Source organism: Rhopilema esculentum, chromosome 9 (genome assembly GCF_057945365.1).
Source record: "Rhopilema esculentum isolate cy_ngs chromosome 9, ASM5794536v1, whole genome shotgun sequence".
NCBI lineage: Eukaryota > Metazoa > Cnidaria > Scyphozoa > Rhizostomeae > Rhizostomatidae > Rhopilema > Rhopilema esculentum.
In genome coordinates, this window is record NC_142823.1 from 3,629,318 (window position 1) to 3,648,472 (window position 19,155).

A 19,155-nucleotide genomic window follows, 5' to 3' on the forward strand; every position below is an offset into this window, starting at 1 on the left:
TATGTGAATTTGTTGCTTAGAGTGGAGTACCGGCTAAATTACTACAAATAATCACGCCTAATGTCAAAAAGCAGCCTAAATCTATGTGCTTCAAAGGTCGCAGTGACATCTTGCGCGCTGTTTTGACTTTTAAGATCAAGGTGTGCATAATTCGAACATCGCCAATGCGCCAATTGCTAAACCCGATAGATTTTGATTAAACAAAATAACCTGTAGTAGTTTTCTATACACATCTACCGGAATGGTTGTTTGGCCAAGGTGTTCCTTTTTCATGCGGATAAACTACTGCTACCTTTGCTTTTAGGATCATATCTGCTTTTCAATCTGTTTTAAAGATACTAATATCTGGTTAGAAAATCTCTCTCAAAGATTATCTATCCATTACGAGTGAACAAAAACATAAATTTTAGATACCAAGCTAAGAAACTCATTGAATTTGAATTCAATCTAGTGGATAAGTCATGGTGCTTTTAAAGAATTTTCGGATCAGCTTATTAACGTTAATGGGTCACTGAACCGTTTTACTTGAATGTAATCAATGTGTTTCAATCGCATGGAAGCATTAAAGTCCCAAGAATCTGCACAGCGAAATGCTGAACAATTTTTCTACTGCTTTTATCTCAGCCTCCAAATTAAGTCTAATTGCAACGCATCCTTTGAAACACCCTTTTTAGACAGAAACCTGCAAACAAGCGATTTTATCCTAAAGTTTCGTTTCTGCAAACAAAGCCTTGCATAAATGACATCTACATCACTGTTCTCTCTCAAAGGAAACAAAACTTTAGTTCTGTATGTGTCTGTTATGAGAAAGCCTTAACAGGAGGAAATAGAAGTCATTTCTGATTCAGAAAAACTGTTTTTATGTGTTACTGGAAACATCTTTTAGTGTGACGGTAAATTAAAGCAAATATTATCTAAGGAATGATACAAAGTTTATGCATTAATCTTTGTAATTACTTGATCCTCGTACATTCGATGGTGGGAATAAGTTGTGAACTTAGAAAAAATATAGTTTCCTCCAAAAGTTAATTCCTTGTCTACAAATCCCAACTTCAATTTCAAGAGCAAAGTCACTTAAAACCAGAAACGTTTTATCTTGTGTTTCATTTGCAATAAACTTTGAGAGGCTACTCTTTATCATAGAAGTACGTATTTGGCTCACTATCTTTCGCGAAAGCTTAATTTTTTTCAAAACTTTCCTTTTCGACAGATAATGTCTAGAATGACAAATCTCTGCAATCTTTTTAAAACTTGTTATCGTTTTAGCCGGCGTTCCTCTTATCTGAAACGTTAATATAATTTGAGTTAATTTCAGAAGTATCATCTGAGTGGAGTGAACTTGTTGTTTAAAGAAGGCGGATCATCTAAATGTTGACTAATTTTTCTCATTTGCCTTCTTATCTACAAGCTTCTCTTGTAATCCCCTTAATCTTCTCTAACAAGGTACTTAGTTTCATTAACATTTTTCTTTTACATTTAGATAACTTAGCAACAGAAAAACTTTTAAGTTGCAGCTTTTAAATTTCTTCCGCCTTCAGAACAATATGTATTCCTCTTGTTTTTTTATCACAGCAAATGACTGGCAAAGGAAATGCTTTCTTCTGCTTTTCGCTAAAGCCATATTGGAGTATTTCTTTCCCTTTTGTAGTGGAAATTTTCTAAGGTTGACGAATATCATTATTCTTCAATAAATTCGTGTTGATTCTACTGTTTTTGGGCAGACGCATGTTGTTTCTATTCGCTCACTAAAGGTAGGCGGGTGCTAAAGGTATGGCTAACCTTTTTTGCTGTATTCGTTCCCACTGAAACAAAATCACGTTAGATTGGAATCCTTCTGGACAGTCCATCAAAATTTGTCCCAAAAAATTTGATTGTCTGAAATCTGTCATTTTGTAAATCTTATCTCGTTGAAAAATTTTTACTTCTTTGAATACAGAAAAAACAAAGAAACGTTTGACCTTTTAACGAAAAAAAGGTTAAGATTTGAACCATTGCAGGAGGTTCTACTGAAATTTCAAGGTCTCTAGTGACATAAAAGTTCTTGAATGCGTTTGTTTGGTTCATAATTACATTCGTGTGGAAATTTTTTTGCCACTGATTTTACGCTTTTGCAAGTCTAGGTTAGAGATTTTTGCAAGTTATAAAGATTTTCTAAGTTTGCTTGCTTCTTCTATATAGTTCATGGATCATCGTGCAGGTTCTCCGGTACTTATAATTGCCAGACATGCTATATATCATTACTTTTGCAGAAACAGAAAAATCAATTTTTTATATTTAGCAATACGCCCACAGTATGACGGAAGGAATATGTTCCAAAGATTTTAATTTAGTTCGAAATCTTTAGAATGCGAAATTTGCTTGAAGGAAAATCCCATTTTTACTTTAGTTCAGAGTGAACTAGAATCTGTCTCTGATGGTGAAAGTCCCATTTAACCAGGGATGATAAGGAAGTTCAAGGGAAATTAAAATTTGGTACTTTATTGCGAAAGTTCGTTTCATTTGGAGTTTGATTTATCTAGAGCGTTTAGTATATACAAGTTGCTAAAAACAACATTCAAATTTCCTAGTTTCTTTTACGATATCTCCCGTCAATGATTTGTTCTTTGCATTCAAATATGAATTTCTTTCGAAATGACATTAACATTGTTTAAATATGAACCCTTGTTTACCTCCGCTTACACAATCTGACCAGAATATGGGTTTCTTCAAAAATAGCTGCTTTAGACAGACATTAAGAATTGCTAATGAATCTGATACGATGCATGTTATAAAAGAATGACATTTTATTCATCATCGCTAGTCGCTTGTCTGTCCGTAGTTTACTTTACACGGCGCCAATTTCTCTATAACACTTCCAACTAAATCTTGGTTGTTTTAAAAAGCCTTCTGCAAATTTATCACCACCCGACAGCTGCATCATGAATTATATTTTTGCACATGATATTCTGTCTACGATATCGCTTTCTTGCTAATTGATTCCAGGCTTTTTATATTTTAGAACCGACGTTTTAATAGGATTTTGATTTACTATCTTGGCATTCAGCAAAAGATTTCGTTTATCCAAGATTAGCCTGCCATGTAATCATCAACATATTTCTGTTGTGATTTGAAGGCGACTTTGCTATTGGCATAAATCATACATATTGCATTACTTATCATAAAGGTGTTAGCATAGACATTAATACTCAGGGTGGTTTAGTAGTTTAGCCTAGTTTTAAACTGTAAAGAATGGCTGTGGCAGAGATATCATCAGGATTCTCCGAAAGATGGTTTGGGTAGTCAGTAATTGTGATACTTTTCTTTACTATTTAGTTTCTTTGCTGTTTAGATTGTACTTGGGCTTTTAGCCTTCTTAGTGTCTACCTTACTAAAAACGGCAAGCTTAGTAAGGTACGAGAATGGTTCCGTGTAAAGTTACTACCACAAAACGAATACTTCTCAACAATGGAAAATGTTTCTCATTCCACACTCGTCCTCTATGCATGATGAATATATTAAACCCTTTTGGTGTATAGAGCGGACGGTTTTGAGTTGCTACTCCAAGTTTCACGTTTAATGCGGTCAAGGGACAACTTTTCTATAGGTATTTTATTTCATATGTAAGGGATATGTCTCAAAGACATTAAAGGATATGTCTCATAGATATTTCTTCCGTTAATTTTTTTCTTTAGATTTATTTAGTCAAATACATAAAGGGTGGATGTTGTATGTATTCAAAATGATGCTCAATGTAACTAGAAGTAGAAAAGATCAAGAATCAATCAATCAAGCAATCAATCAATCAATCAATCAATCAATCAATCAATCAGCGTTATCATTGAATCAGTGCCTCTGATTAATAGCAAATCAGTGTAATAAAATTTATGCAAACTCTCTATGATCGGCCATGAGCTCTTCTATCAATCAATCAATCCCAATGCAAGGCTAATAACATATAAACGAGGGTATATATTAATACAATAAATATACTAAATGCGTGCGGTACAATATGATACTATAATAAAGATCAATGTAAGTAAATTGTACCAGGAAAATTTTTTTTAAAATAAATAACGACGTATCAAGTACATTTATGTATTTGTTTGTCATATACTAACCTTTCAAAACCTGTTAAGTGTTAAATGAAGGAATTTAAGCCAATGAGCGGAAGTCAGAAAGAAAATGCCCAAATAGGGCTCAATATGCAAGACCGAATACAAGACTAATCATCCATTCATTCAAACGCCAATTTTCTTTCATTTGTCAACCTCACGTTTTCAACCGAATTCATCATTTCAACATAATTTGTATTCTCGTGATTTTTATGACATCTCTGACTTGAAAAATGCAAACAAATGTTATATTTTATGTCATCAAAAAGAATAAAAACTTGACATAGCAGTGAAGCTGTGGTAATCTTTGTACAGCTTCTGGATGTCTTCACTGAGTTTTTAAAATCCTCTCAAATTTGAAAGCTAGCTATGACATAGGTTTATTTATTAGTTTCTTTCAAAGTATTCTCTGGAATAAATATCTTTAGAAAGTTTACACTCCCAAAACAATTACAAGTGTTCATTTGAAATTATAGGAAATCCTTTCTAGTTTGTTGTGATAAGAAATAGTATCATTCTATAGCTTTTCGATTTTGTGTATGTAAGCGTGGAAAATCATGCTACAAAAGCATAAGGCACTGACACAAGCTCTCATTGCTTTTTGCTAGTAACGTTTCTTGATTTTCTGTATTAGCTAACGTCCTTAGCTGGTGTTTTCTTGTTACATTAATTACTCCTAAAAAGTGCGCCAGGTGGTCTAAAACAAAGCAAAACGCAGACTAGGTAACGTCTGGGCTCGTCTGTCCGTTTTATCGTGGCTTTGGACAGATGAATAGACGTCAAGACATCCTTCTACGCACAACTATATTCTGTATTGCACGCTGAAGCTGAATTGGTGCCCCCCGTTTTAAAATATCTCCGATTGGTGATACTACAACAAAGAACAAAGACGTTGTCATTTTGGTATATTGCATTAATTTTGCTATGAAAAGCTGAAAGGTGAATACAAGTTGGCAGATGCTTCAGCAAGTGGAAGGATCACCACAAGATAAGCTTAGGCTACTTTTTGCAGGTGTGTTTCTTGATATTTTTCATCATATTGTATTTTATATCCATTATAAAATCTGTGCTGCCTTTGCTCTTTAAGTTTGATTTTTCTTCAAATTTGATGTAAAGATTTTGCTAGTTCAAATTGTTTTATACATTAACAATTTTTAGCACGCTCACTCCAGTGATACTCTAATGAGATTTGAGTATGAATTTTTGCAACCTTATTTCACTTTCCTTCCTATCTCACCAGCTTTCTCCTCGCTTGCATTTTTTCAATTATTTCAACATTTGTGCAACCGAGTCGCAACTATAACATGTCTACAACATTTTATCCGAAAAAACTACTATCACTTTAAAGTTGTCCATTCTTGAATTGCAAGGAAGCAGATTTCTAAGCAAATGCCTGAGCCCGATTGAAAAGCCTCAATCAAGGTAAACTTTACAAATTGCTGAACTGAATAGAATTCAATTGGACAGAGACCCATGATAATTACTAATGCGCCTGGGGGCTAGCTGTTGCTTAAGGATTGACAACAGCATATCAAAGACAATTCTATTTAGACTAACAGCAGTCAACACATCATCGTTCTTATTTTGATAGATTCATTGAAGATTTTTGGAGTGAAATTTCGTGATTTTCAGAGCGAAATTTCGTAATTTTCAGGACGAAATTTCGTTATTTTCTAGCTGAAATTTCGGCTTCAATCTTTGGGTTCATTATGCTTAAAAACTACAAATTTTGTTACTGTCCACCTAAAATACAATGTACTTGCAACCAAATAGCGCTTTGAACTTTAGGTATTACCGTGAGCACAATTTGCCTATCTCGAAACACTTGCTGTGAGTAAATCATCAAATCATCACTTTTTGAATATTTACTGCTAGTAATTACAAGTAAGTAAGTAATTCTTACTACTCCGTGGACAGAATCTTTTTCATTGAAGTACAAGTTTCTCCAGACTTATGCTCAAGACCAAACTGCTACTCTGTGTATACAAGAAATGCACCTTCATCGTTTTACAGGGAAGATTCATCTGAATGCTATTTATCTGACGTTTTAGAAAAATTTTTGCATTTTATGCGATATATAGAATTTGAATACTTCTTACTTCAAATAGAAATCGAATTCAAAGGTTTTTATAAACTGCCAAATTTATGATGCGTTGTTGGAGCATAAGCAGGAAAGTCTTTTAAATTAGTTGAAATTTTTTCAAAATCCGTCTCTCTCTCGAGTTATTTATACAACACTCTCTCGAGCCACCTATATTGGATACAAGGTGGCCTGTAACTTGGCCACTGTTTTGCTTCTAATCACCTTTCTTGTGAGACCAGAAGTTGTCACCTTCATGTTGCTGGCATCAGCTTTCTCGACAATGGTCGAAAAAAACCAAAAGCTGTCATTTTTATGTCACTCTCTTCAGCTTTTTTACTATGAAACCAATAAATCCAGAAGTTGTCATCTTCCTTGCAACTGTCAACTTTATAATACAATAAAACTTTATGTCGCTCTCGTTTTCTTGACTATGGTACAAAATTAGCCAGCAACTTTATGTGCCGCCCTGTCAGCATTCACTATAATGTTACGAAAATGACCAGCAACTATTATCTTTATGTCGTTCTTGTCAGCTTTTTTGAATATGTTACTAAAATAGCCAGCATTTATCACTCCCCACAGCTGCATTGACTACGATACGAGAATAGCCCAGGACTGCCATTTTGACGCTCTCGTTAGCTTCCTTGACAATTGTTCGAAATGGCCAGCAACTTTAATCGTTATGTCGCTGTTGTCAGCTTTCATGACTATGAAACGCAAATGGCCAGCAACTATTATCTTTGTGACGTTCTCGTTAGCATTCATGACTTTGTTACGAAAAGGGCCAGTGACTGCAATCCTATAGTCGCTGTCGTCAGCTATCTTGATGATCGAACGAAGGTAGCATGTATTAGTCATCTTCTAGTCACTCTCGGTGGCTCTCTCAACATGTTACGAATTTTTTGACTTAATATCATCTTTGTGTTGGTCGCAACAGTATTCCGGTTTATGATACTGAGGCAGTCAGCGGCTGACATCTTCATGCAGTCTTCGTCGGATTTCTGTACTATTGCACGAAACTTATCCGCAACCGTCAATTTTGTTTGACTTTAGAAACATAAGAAATTTAATGGCACTTCTTCAAAAGCTGGTTTCGAGATGTTCAAGGCTAGTTAAATTCACGGGAATGGCATCTCTCCATTTTTCATTTGACCTCACAGCATTGATTCTCTTTTAGATCTGATACGTAGTTTCAATGGTTATTCCCGTTTTCTAGTTAAAAAACAGCTGTTTGTATCTGAGCATTAATGCAGCATTTTTTCGTCTGCAAAGCTGATGTATGTTGCCAATGATATAATTTCTTTAATACATCTATGATATCTTAGATCATCCTTTGCATCTTTGCTCCGCCACTACAATTCTTGTACATTTTACAACCAACATAACCACACGAAAGCTATAATTAGAATCTTTCTTTAGCATGTAGACACCGCGTTAGCCGGTGGCTTTTTCAGTATCAGTGATCTTGCGGCGATGAAATATTAACAGAGCAAACCTCTCAATATTTTATCACAAAGAGATTTTGTTATCTACTCAGCTTTCAGTAGAAGATTGTTTAAAGTATACTTCACTTTATCTATTAAGCAAATCAGTTGAATGAGCAATATTTTGAAAACACATAATATGTTGTTAATAATAAGATGTTGAGATATTCTTTTGTGGATTTTACAGTTAAATACGCTTGAAGTTGTAAGTTAAAAAGTATTTATTTCAAAATCTCTATTAAAAAAATTTAACATTTTTTGCATACAAGCAACTGAAATTAGATTTTAAATTTATTTCTTTAAAGGAAGTTAACGAAGATGTCCTCAAAGAGTGAAGGCTGTGGAGAGAGGGAGCCGCTGTTAGAAAAGCATGAAAAAAATCCTGAGGAGGATATGTCTGTTGCGGAGGAGCCAGAGGTCGCTGTTAACACAAGCTGTTTATCAAAGCAAAGATTTAAGCAATCGGAAGAGAAGAGTGAGGCAGATTTGAGTACAGACGATTGCAACAGGTTGTTCGTAGATAATAGAAGTCTTGAATACAAGGATTCGTCTTCCTCCGTTAAAGATCGCAAAGAGAAAGGCAAAGAGGAGTATTCACAGAGATCTCCATTGCAAAAAGATCTTGCTGCAAAGCCTCTGAGACCGAAGTCTTTTCCAAGTAGAAAGACAGGCACGATGGATGAGTTGAAAGAGTGTAAAATGGAAAGACCGGGGGGCAATTCTTCAGGTGGTACCAGTTTAATGTCACCAGTTAGCGAAATGGAACACTCTTTTGGGAGCATGGCAGTGGATCATGAAAAAGACATGGGTGAGTCGAAAGAAAGAGCGAGGAAACCCAATGAGCGACCATTTAGCCAAGAAATTCCATCATCGGGGATTGCAAGTGAAACTTGCAAAAGCTTTCATGCTAAAAAGAACACTGAAGATGATGGCTTTCGTCGTAATACTTTCGATTTTAAACAGAAACCGTCTTTGCAGTCAAAAGCAAAACCAATCAGGCGATCTAGCTCTTTGAATGGTAATAAGAGTAGAGAATCCGTTGATTTAGACAAGCAAACAAGTGAGAACCAAGAGAAGCCGTTGGCAAGCGAAACAGAACACGAAGTGTCTCATACTGCTGACACCCAAGATCAAAATCATGGCATTACTGAAAAGCAGCAAATTGCGCCCCGTACAAGCCTACCCCCAATGGTTTCAATTCATGACCGTATGGCTGCATTTAATCAGCAAGTTGAAGCCCAGTTGCCTGTTGCAGAAGTCGCAAAGAAAAAAGCAGAGCAAGAACGCATTGACAAGGTAATTTTATCGCATATAGCTTCAAGAAAAGTCCTTGTTTTGTTGCCTAAACCAAAATGCATAAAGTCTATAGCTTGTTTAGTTTAAGCAACAAAACAAGGGTACCAGCGCCCTAATTAATGATGTTTGATGTTATTTTTTTAATGCTTGATCATACATCTTTTCAAGTGCTATGTTTGGACAAAACTCATTCCTGGTTTTCGCTCAAATCTTTTTTGCTCATTTCGTCTTTGTCAGGAGATTTGGCTATTTGCCCAGCGTTTAATGGATGTTTTTTATACAAAATAATCTTTCAACTCCTTTCCACCCTTGCCATAAATTTGCCAAAATCCCCTGGCATCTGTCACTTGTGAATACTTCGCGATATGTTTCTTTTCTAATATCTGATGTAATACTTTGCTCATTATGTGCTTCCCAGAAAATACGCACGTGGCGTCTCATTTTTACTCAGTATGAAGAAGAGATGAAGGCAATCAAAACATTTAGTATCAATTAATTATAAATTGTTTTTACGACCCTGTCTACTGACAAAGTCCATTTTTGTTATTTTTTAACTATCATCTACGTTTGGCCATTAAAAGGAAAAGAAGTCGTAAAAAATTTTCTGAAGCATTTTTCCCCCAAGAAATTAGTAATGAATTAGTGAGTATTGCAGAATTATGTCTACAAAGTTGATTATGCAGCTGAACTTAAAATGAAATTCGGTTTTATGAATTTCCATTTGCCAACAATAAAAAGAAATCAAAACAGCTGCGAGCCATTCTTTTCCTTAACGCGATTATCAAAGTTTAAATTGTCAATATATATTTTTTGATAAAGATGAATAGAACTTCCAGCAAAAATGATAAAGCATCTCAGTTACTTTTGCAGCGGAGACAATCCCTTAGGGCTTAAGAGGTCAAACTAAATTGCAGTGGTAGCTTTAAAGTAAACCAGTTGACAGTCTAAAATCTAACTGCGCATGCTTAGACAAAGAATCTAGCATTTTTTTCACTCATTTCTTTGATTTGTTGTAGCCTGTCGTATTTTCTAATCATTTTAGTTAGAGCATATTTTTCCTCATCTTGACAGGCCTAATTCATATAATATTGATTTTCACTGTCATCTTTAAAACCTTCCAAACTTAACAAGTGTTTGTTATCGCTGTTGGCCATTGTGTCTTTCCCTATCATATTTTTCAAGAGTTTCCTCATTTTTCTCTTAAACATCTGATAGGTTTTTATTTTCCCGGAAAAATTGTCCCACTGTTCCAACAACGGCATTTATGTTTTTTTTAAACGACGCCTGTTTTTATTACGCATCTTAGGGTCGTCCTGTGCATATTTCTGTTTTCATTTATCAAATAGCATGGAAAAATAGCATATAAACGCTTCTTACATACAATTTCGAACATTTTCTTTATAGATTTCAATATCTTATGACCCTGTCCTGGAAAGAAAAATTTGTTAAAACTTGATATCTGTCATAGAATAACGTTCTGAAGACAGTTGTAGATTCCAATTTTTGAATAGGATCTACGACACCGACGGGCTGCCTAAACATAATTTTGCTGATGATGACGTTTTACTGATGAAACCAAATTTGAACTTTGAAAGACCTATAAAATGAGCAACACTTTCATTCTGAACTGTTTTGGAAAAAGTATTTTCAATGGGCAAACCAGTTTTGGAAATAAAGAGAAAAAATGTTTAATATTTTCCCAGAATTTTAAGGCTGAAAATTAGGTATAAACAGGTCAAATTTGCTTTAAAACAAATGCAAACAATGTAGCAGCGTGGCCCAACGTTTTGAAACCATTAATTTGTGGTTTAGATCTTGCGGGTTTAAATCTTCTAGTCGGAAAAATTTTGTGTCAATCCTCCAGTTTACCCATGTTTTGATCCATCCGAGGCATCCCAAGACGCAAAACAACAAACCTAAACTCCTTATCAAGTGAATAGTGTTTAAAGGCAATCTGTCTCGTTGTGGATTGGTTAACGAGAACAATAGCTGGAACAATAGCCTATACACGATTCCAGCACTCCGCCATATTTTTTACAATGCGATAAATTAAAGGGGGACTGTAAACAATAAAAAATCCCTTTGTTCTTATAATCAATCAACGTCGTGCCAGATTGCCTTTAAGCAAGTTTACCTCTTTTAGAACGCAAAATCTGGCATATTAGATTTTTAAATCACCCTTGGTGCTTGTCGTATTTCCATGTTGCTGCTTTTTTATGCAGTTGTTCACGCAGATTTTGAGTGTTTTAATAGTCATGTTTTCTATTGTCAAGAATAGGACATTGTTTACAGAATGTCTCGCCGAAAAGTGTGTTCTTGATAGCTTCGAATAAATTTTCTGATTTGCTTCTTCCCTAATGGTGCAAAATTTAAATAATGGATAAACATTAGCAATATTTATGTTTTGTTTATTTGTTAATTAACAACATCACGCAATTCTTTTCTTAAAAGCTAAAGAAAACATTCCTCCACGTGCACTTCTAGATTCACACAGGGAATCACTTCAGCATTTCCATGTCTTTGACTTGTTTGTTTATAAATTTGAACATTGTACACAATGTTCGCTAAGAAAACAGCGAAAGATAAACATTAGGAAAATATTAACTGCGATTCTCTTAATAATGAGTTTTATCATAAAATTTGCTAGTTGTTTCTACATAAAATACAAGATCGTGTTGTATCACATGCCTGTTGTATCTATATTCCTAAATTAAGTTTGAAAACATGAAATGCATACCTTTAAGTTTTTTTTCAATATTTAAGCACCAATAATATTCAGTGGGATAACTCTATAACAACAAAAAAGACTTTATGTGTGGAATGTGTCGTATCCTTACTTCATTCGAAGCTTCATGATTAAGAAATTTTTCATCTTTTCCACTCTGTTTCTTCTCAATTCAAGAATGTTTTAAAGATATATTTAGGCACAAAATTGAACTTTATTACAAATATAGAGTTTCAAATTAAATAATAAATTCCAATTTTTCTTGACAACGATGGATTAATAGATCCTGTCAAAATATAATTAGGACCTACATAATGTGAAATTTTCAAAACCATGCGTAAATATACCACAAGATACAACGTTATCGCCAATTTTTGTTTTCCTGTGAAATGCCCAAAATATTTCGCTATTCTCTACGACGTCTATTCTATACAATGGTATAGTCTGATCATATTATTCTACACTCATTTTTTTATAAGAAACTGGTTATAAGAAACGAGTACTGGACAGTCAGAAAAAATTAAGAAACTTCAGTACTCGAAGCAAAAAAATTAAGAAACTATTGAATCGTAATAAAAATGAGAACAACGAAATTTTGTAAAATCCAATAAAAAGATTGCCCTGTTGGGCTAAAACTTAAGACACAAGGGATAAAAATATACTTCCCACATCTAAATACAGCATCGGAACGGAAGCGAATCCCTTGACGTGATGAAAAAGGTAACGAACATTTCATAACATCATTCATGACATTATAATTAAGAGACTCATATAAAAAACAACAAGTATTGAAATTTTCAGAACATTAAGAAACTGGAGTACTCAACATCGACCTTTGTTTTTATAAAAAAGATGAGTGTATACGTATCGAAAACCTTTTCACACAATAGCGGGTAGTTATTGAAGCAAAACACTAGCTCATTTGTCCACACTATTGATGTAATGACATCACAAAAGCCTATATTATTTTTTGATCACATAGCCTGAAAGACCACCCTGGAATACCACTAGATGTGTGAAATCAGTTAAATGAGTGAAATATTGGCTTAGATATGGCCACAACTTTCTATCCAACCACTGAAATTTTGCCTTTCTTCATAACGTAATGGGACAGGCTGAAATGACAGTAATACTTTAGAAAATGTCAAACCTTTATTATTAAAAGCAATCAACAGTGGCTTAAGCCATCTTCCAACCAATATTAGCCAATCAATAAGTGCGTGAGTGGAATCATTCTAACTGATTGGTCAATTTTTAACTTAAAGATGGCCTAGCTCCCTTTAGTATTTGTCGATTATCTTTTAAGAGAACGTGCCATTGCGAATAGTGTCAGCAGAAACCTGTATTAAAATCAATACGGAATGATAACTGTCCGGCTAAGTGTGCACGGGGCCCTAAGATGTCAAGTATTCTAACATCTTGCTTCATAATGGCTATAATTTGGAAAGACATAAAAAATGGAGACGAATCCAATGTTCAACCTAAATGTTGCAGTCATCTTATTTCAATATTGATAACGTTAGTTATTTTAAGCAAGTTGTTAAGGGTGAAGAAGACTTGAGGGGGCAATCGTGGGGCAAATCACTCCATTGAAATCTCGTACACCTATGGTGGATATCCTATAATTTTATCTGAAAATCCCTAGAATTTTCTTTGTTTTCCTAGAAATCTCATACCCCATTTACAAGAGTAAATTTCCCCTCCTAGGCAATAACCTTATGATTCCGACTAACGTCTTTCGTTAATTGGAAGGGGACTTTTGAAAACTTGTCAGAACCTATCTCCTACATTTCCTTACCAAAACCTAAAAAGCATAGTTGGTTATACGAAATAACATGGCAGCCAATCTTTGGATTTTATTGCAGCAACCTTCAGTTTTTTAAACTGCAGAAATGTTGTTTGAAATACAGAAATGATTTCTTGTCCAGTCGGGCTGCCCAGTAACGGTTTGTGTAAAACCACCTTTCGAGTTTTAAATCAAATTAAAATGAGTGCTTCCTTAATCTTCATATTTGGCCTTCTTTTCGCTTAATCTCCTGAGAGCACAAATTGGAGATCCTTCAATACTTCGAAAGATCAGTCAAAGTTTGTTGAGTATGTGAATATTTGCTTAAACTAGAATGTGAATTAATTTTTTGATTCTGTTAAGTTGACTTAAGATTTTTTTGAGTTTTACATTGTTGCAAGGAGATTTTGTTATAAGCTATTTGCTAAGGAACGGAGGCCTATTTGCGATATATTTTTCACGGATGATTAAAGCATAGATATTTTTTTAGGCCCTTCATACAACAAACGAGATCCTGCTTTCTGGTATCTCGATTAGATAAATGCTAAGCTTGGTGATTTTCGAGGCATTTGTTTTGTGAATTTAAACATAACCAGTATACTTTTAATTTTTATCAATGGCCCGGATAAACTTTTTATGACAAGAATTATCATATATAAAAGTTTTTGAACGTGCCTGTACTAAAAAACACCTTATCTGTTTTCCGTTATTTTTTTACTAACTGGGCTACCTTCTTAGAGGCACAAGTCCAAATAAAAGGTCCAGAAAATGTATGAAAGCATTTTTTTAGCTTAGATTTCTTGGATGTATGTGAATTCGGATTTCCAAGCGATTTCAATCGATTAGCTGTTGCTTTATCTCGCACTAACACTAGAACAATCTTCAAAGCATCTCTTTGTGCGGCTGTTCAAACCATTAGAGCCAAGCTACAAATTATGGAGGCCGTACATGTGGCGGAAACTCGACAACCTCTTTCTTTTTGTTTGTAGAAGCAATCATTGATTTTTTCTCAATCACACTTGAATTTATGTAACTATCTAACAATTTTTTTGTACATAAATATTTAAGTATGAATATTTGAATCTATAATGGAGTACATTGTTCATTTTTCAAAGTAAAATACACGTCTGGTTATAGAACTTTTAGAGAAGTTTCTTATGTATGTTTCTTAAAAAGCATTAAAAGTTGCAATGGCAAAACTGTTTTGGTGTGGCATTTCAATTCTCCAATAAACGCATGTGTTGATCGGAAATCTTATCGGTTTAAAGTGAATTGGATGGAAGGCCGCGTTTTTTATCCTTTTATCTTTGGAACATTTTGCCACTGTGTGGTGGTACAGAAAATTCCCACAAAGTAGAAGCTCTATTTTTGAAAGCCAACAAACTTCCTGATTCCTGTTTTAAATGCCGCTTATGCTTATAGGAGTTGCTTGGTCAAATATTCTTGCATCAGGCCCAGTCTAGAAAGTGTATTACGAAGATGAATCTAATAGGTATGCCTGGCACTAGATTGTTCCATGACTTTAAAGACTATGCTCTAGTAAATGATAGCCCTATGATTTATAGGGTGTAAAATAATGTTAGATTCTTCTTTGCGCTAATTTTGCCGGTTAACATAAGTCATGAATTGTGATCGCTGGCCACAGACATTGATTGGTTTTAGATATTTTCATTTTATTAGTGCTAAGATATCAACTACTTTTTCTACTTCTTTATCCAGCTTTAGTCAAAGACTGTCCAAGAGTCAGCTGCTCGGATCCCAGCTCTCCATCTTGACATCTTCCTCTTTGAGACCTATGCAGTCTCTCTATCTCCGTTTTGGCCTTCCTCTGCCTCTCTTTCACACTACCTCTAGCTCCATCGCCGTTCTGGATGCATCACTTTTCCAAACCATCTTAGTTCCTCCTCCCTCATTTTCTCGACGATTTCTATCACTGAGCCTCTTTTGCAGGTTTCTTCACTTCTAACCCTAACTATCAACCTAACTCCTGGAATCCAGCTAGATTATCGACTATCATAATTATTTTCTTGCAAGAAATCTTTCAGATACAACCTATTACTTTGATTAGCTTCAAAGATGCATTTTTGTTGCTATCTCTGTACAAGGTAACAATCAAAGCATTTATTTTGGTATCATTCTACGCATTGACTTGCATCTAATGTTGATTTGTTCCCCATTCACGTTGCAAAATGCGCATTTAATTGATATTGAGACACGTATAAGCTGCAAGTAAGACAGCTAAATCACACTAATCGACACACTGTTTGCTTCTTGTTTCATCAAATATACAACAACCTAAATATTTGATTTGCTTTGTGCAAAGACTAAATTTTGCAGTCAAAAGGATGCATTGCTTATGAATCAAGCTGAAAATATATAACTGCAGACAGCATCTAGAAAAAATGTTTTCATACACTATTACATTGTAACCTGCTACTTTTGAAAATGTTTTAAGACATGAGCATTTTATGACATTTTGAGACTTTAAAAAGAATAAATAAAGCAACAAGCTGGATTAATACGAAAAGTGTTATAGCCTTTGAAACAACTGACTTATTTTCTTTTTTTCTTCTCGTTGAACCTCAATTTTTTTTCAAATGTATTCTACTTTACCTTGGTTCTGTCAGTAGTGCCAAGGCCTGTAAGATTAAACTTTTTTTGGAATTTTTCTATGTTTTTTTATGTTTCTTTTCTATGTCAAATTTTCTTTTCTTCACTACATAACCTAAAAAAACACCATGAGGTACCATAAATTTGCCAAATCAGTTTATTCTGGTACAAACCAGCTGAGAAATGACATCAGAATTTTGCTTTTGGATTGCTGTTGCGTTGGCCTTGGCCTTTAATTCTTAAACCAAGATGAAACTACGCTGGCTTTTTCGTGGGGAAAGAAGTCTTGCTCACGAGGCTATTTCTCAGCCGCTTTTTTGTCAACTTTTTTACTTGCTTTTCCCTTTTTTTATAATTTTCATAAGTTTAAATTTTGGCGAGTTTGGGTAAAACCTTTTACGAACAAAATTTTGTTCTCAATATTGAATCTAACCCCGGTCTTTGTTGCAAAGTTTGTTTGTGTGGCCTATTAAAGAAAAATATTGCCCAAAAAATGGCTGGTTCAATTCATTGCAACATTCATTTTATATCGGTGAACTACGATTCATTGTGTTATTTGTATTTTCGATCAAGTGATTTCTTACAAATAATGAACTCCCTCTGACTGCCAGTGAGCATACGCAATAACAGTCGACGAGTTCAGTTTGCATACTCTTGGACATTAAGAAGACTGGTTGCCTAAGTCGCAAATTCCCTTCGTGATTTTGGGCAAAGCAGTTGTATTTTTAAGGGATAAACAGATTTAATATATCCAGTTTGAGAAGACGTCTGATTCTAGATGCTGAAATATTGGGATGTGGGCGATTTCAGTGATATGTTTTTAACTAGCCTGTTAGTTGGCTTTTTCAATTTTTGAGGATAGCTCAGTGTTTGGGGTGGGGAACTAAGCACAGCTTTTTAGTTTCCTAAATTCTTCGATGATAGTTAGAAACAAATAAAAATTTATGCTACTTTCTAGCTACAGTCAAAGTAATTGCACCATTCAAGAAGATATTGTCAATTACACAACACGTTACCATTGTGAAATTTTATTCAATTGATTAACTGTAGGTGCAACCGATAAACGGTTGAATAATTTCTGTCTGTCTAGCTTATATCTAGGGGTTAAAGCATTCAAAAGAACATGAAGTAAATCTAAGCAAACGAATGTTGCAGGGAGTAATAATTTTGAATATATGCCACAATTAGTTCAGTTTAGAAATCTTGAAAATTCTTTGAAATGAAAGATAGGCCCTTATATCCTATAAAACGAATACGAAGACCTGCCAGACAATAATTATACAAACCTATTCAAAAACTTTGCGATATCATGCGGGCAATTGTTCGCATATCAATAATTCAACTGCAAATACCACCAATTTTGGCACATTCTATATCCGATTCATCTTCTACATCGATTTTGTATAAAGATTCCTCCTTCAAGTCATCAAAACATTTTAGCTGTTTAAGCGTGGTCACATGAAATCATCAGTGTAATTAATCTTCTAATAATCGTTTCAACTGAATAGTAAAGTGATTCGTCTGCATCCCTAATTTTCTATTCGTCTGCAGTCCTTATTTGCAATTGAAATTTATCGTGTTTATATTTGTATGGTTGTTAAACAGTGCATCAGTCATATCTTTTGCAGTGCATCAGTCAATGTTTTATTACCTTCATTTTTACTTCGCTTCCTTTTGAACAAAAACCTTACATCCTCACAGCTATTCAGGTACATACGCTGTTAACAGTTAAAAACTCCTTTTGATTAGCTTCTCGCTATGCAAAGTTGGTAGCAAAGTTTTGCTTTTTTCATGGCTTGTTTGCCTTCTTTTAATTGGCTTAAATGGAGTCATATTTATTGCCTTTCGCAACGTTGAGGGGGTTCCAAGAAAAAAGAGGTTTCGAATTTCGATAGAAATTTTGTAGGAGGAACAGAAGATTCTGAGGGTGGGAAGGTATTTTTCAATACAAAGGTAAATATTGTCGTTATCACTATTATTATCAACAGAACCATCTTCATGACCATCATTATAATGATGACGTCACCATGATAATCCCAGGTACCTTACGTTTGAATGCCTGCGGTTAACTAAAACTGTTTACATACTTTTCCAGTGTCAAAATCTTCTAGTTTCCATGCCTTTTTACAATGCGATCAAATATGTTAGAATATTTTAGAATTGGGAAGTATCAATCTGCCAATCTAAATACTTTCATAGCTCGCTGGATGCGTGACATGTTCAGATCTTTGACACTTTGTAACAGATAACCATGATAAGTTGTATGGTGTTCGATTAGTCATTTTTGGCATGTCACGTGATATTTACATCAAATCTGTCGCAAGATGTGTATATGGTATGATTTTTGATGAGACTAATAGTAATTGACATCTCAATCCTGTTGTCATTTCACCGTTTAATGATACCAGCAATCGAATGCATCATGTGGCTACATGAATTCATTTTCTGGTTTTCCAACAACATTTCAAAGTAAAGTGTTAGGCTTGGAGCTCTATTCATTCACTAGGAATACCTCTTCATAGAGGCTATATGTTTATCTCAATGCTACCAATTGTGTTTCATGCCTGTGGTGATCTGTGAGAATAATTGAAGCGTTATGGCAAGGAGGTTTTCAGTTGCAAATGTGCCATCTCGGGCTGTTAGATTTGCTGACGAACCCGAAAGAAAAACAAGGAAATATTCTTTGGCCTCCAAAGACAACATCCAGTCAACTTTGTCCTTGTATCCTGATATCATGGAGGACGTAATTTTGAGATCCGCTTCGCCAACAGATCAGGTATTGTCTTCGACAATCTTTCTGGAACGATCTTCGATCTATGCTGCTTCTAATTTTTTTTTCCCGTGTTTCATCTTGTTTTGATTTTCTTTCCCATTTAGCCTTGTCCGATTATTTAAATTTCCGGGTCAACACTTACCTTGACATCGGTTTTGCTTTGCTTCTAGATTTTTCCTAAAACTAATCTAAAGTTAAGTTACTTGGCTGCTTGATGGAAAAGATGGTTTCTGTGTAAAGCATTTCAGCTGTGAGATCTCCCTTTTCTTCATACGAACCTATCGTTACGCAGTCTGCAGATTTTGAG

General features: G+C 34.7%; 1 protein-coding gene across 5 annotated transcripts in view; it reads left to right on the top strand.

Annotated features, from left to right (window-relative positions):
• The window catches only part of LOC135689293 (uncharacterized), an 84,976-nt gene that overhangs the window by 26,353 nt on the left and 39,468 nt on the right, over positions 1-19,155 (top strand). Inside the window, exons 1-2 of one of the 5 annotated variants that reach the window (XM_065206472.2) lie at positions 6-5,103; positions 7,964-8,954. The exons of 3 other annotated variants lie outside the window; for them this stretch is intronic. In XM_065206472.2, coding sequence (XP_065062544.2) covers positions 7,977-8,954 — 978 coding nt within the window. In that variant the 5' untranslated portion in view covers positions 6-5,103; positions 7,964-7,976. Of the gene's footprint in view, positions 1-5; positions 5,104-7,963; positions 8,955-16,170; positions 18,852-19,155 lie in introns of those variants that run through there. One more of the 5 variants, XM_065206476.2, reaches the window with a different exon arrangement.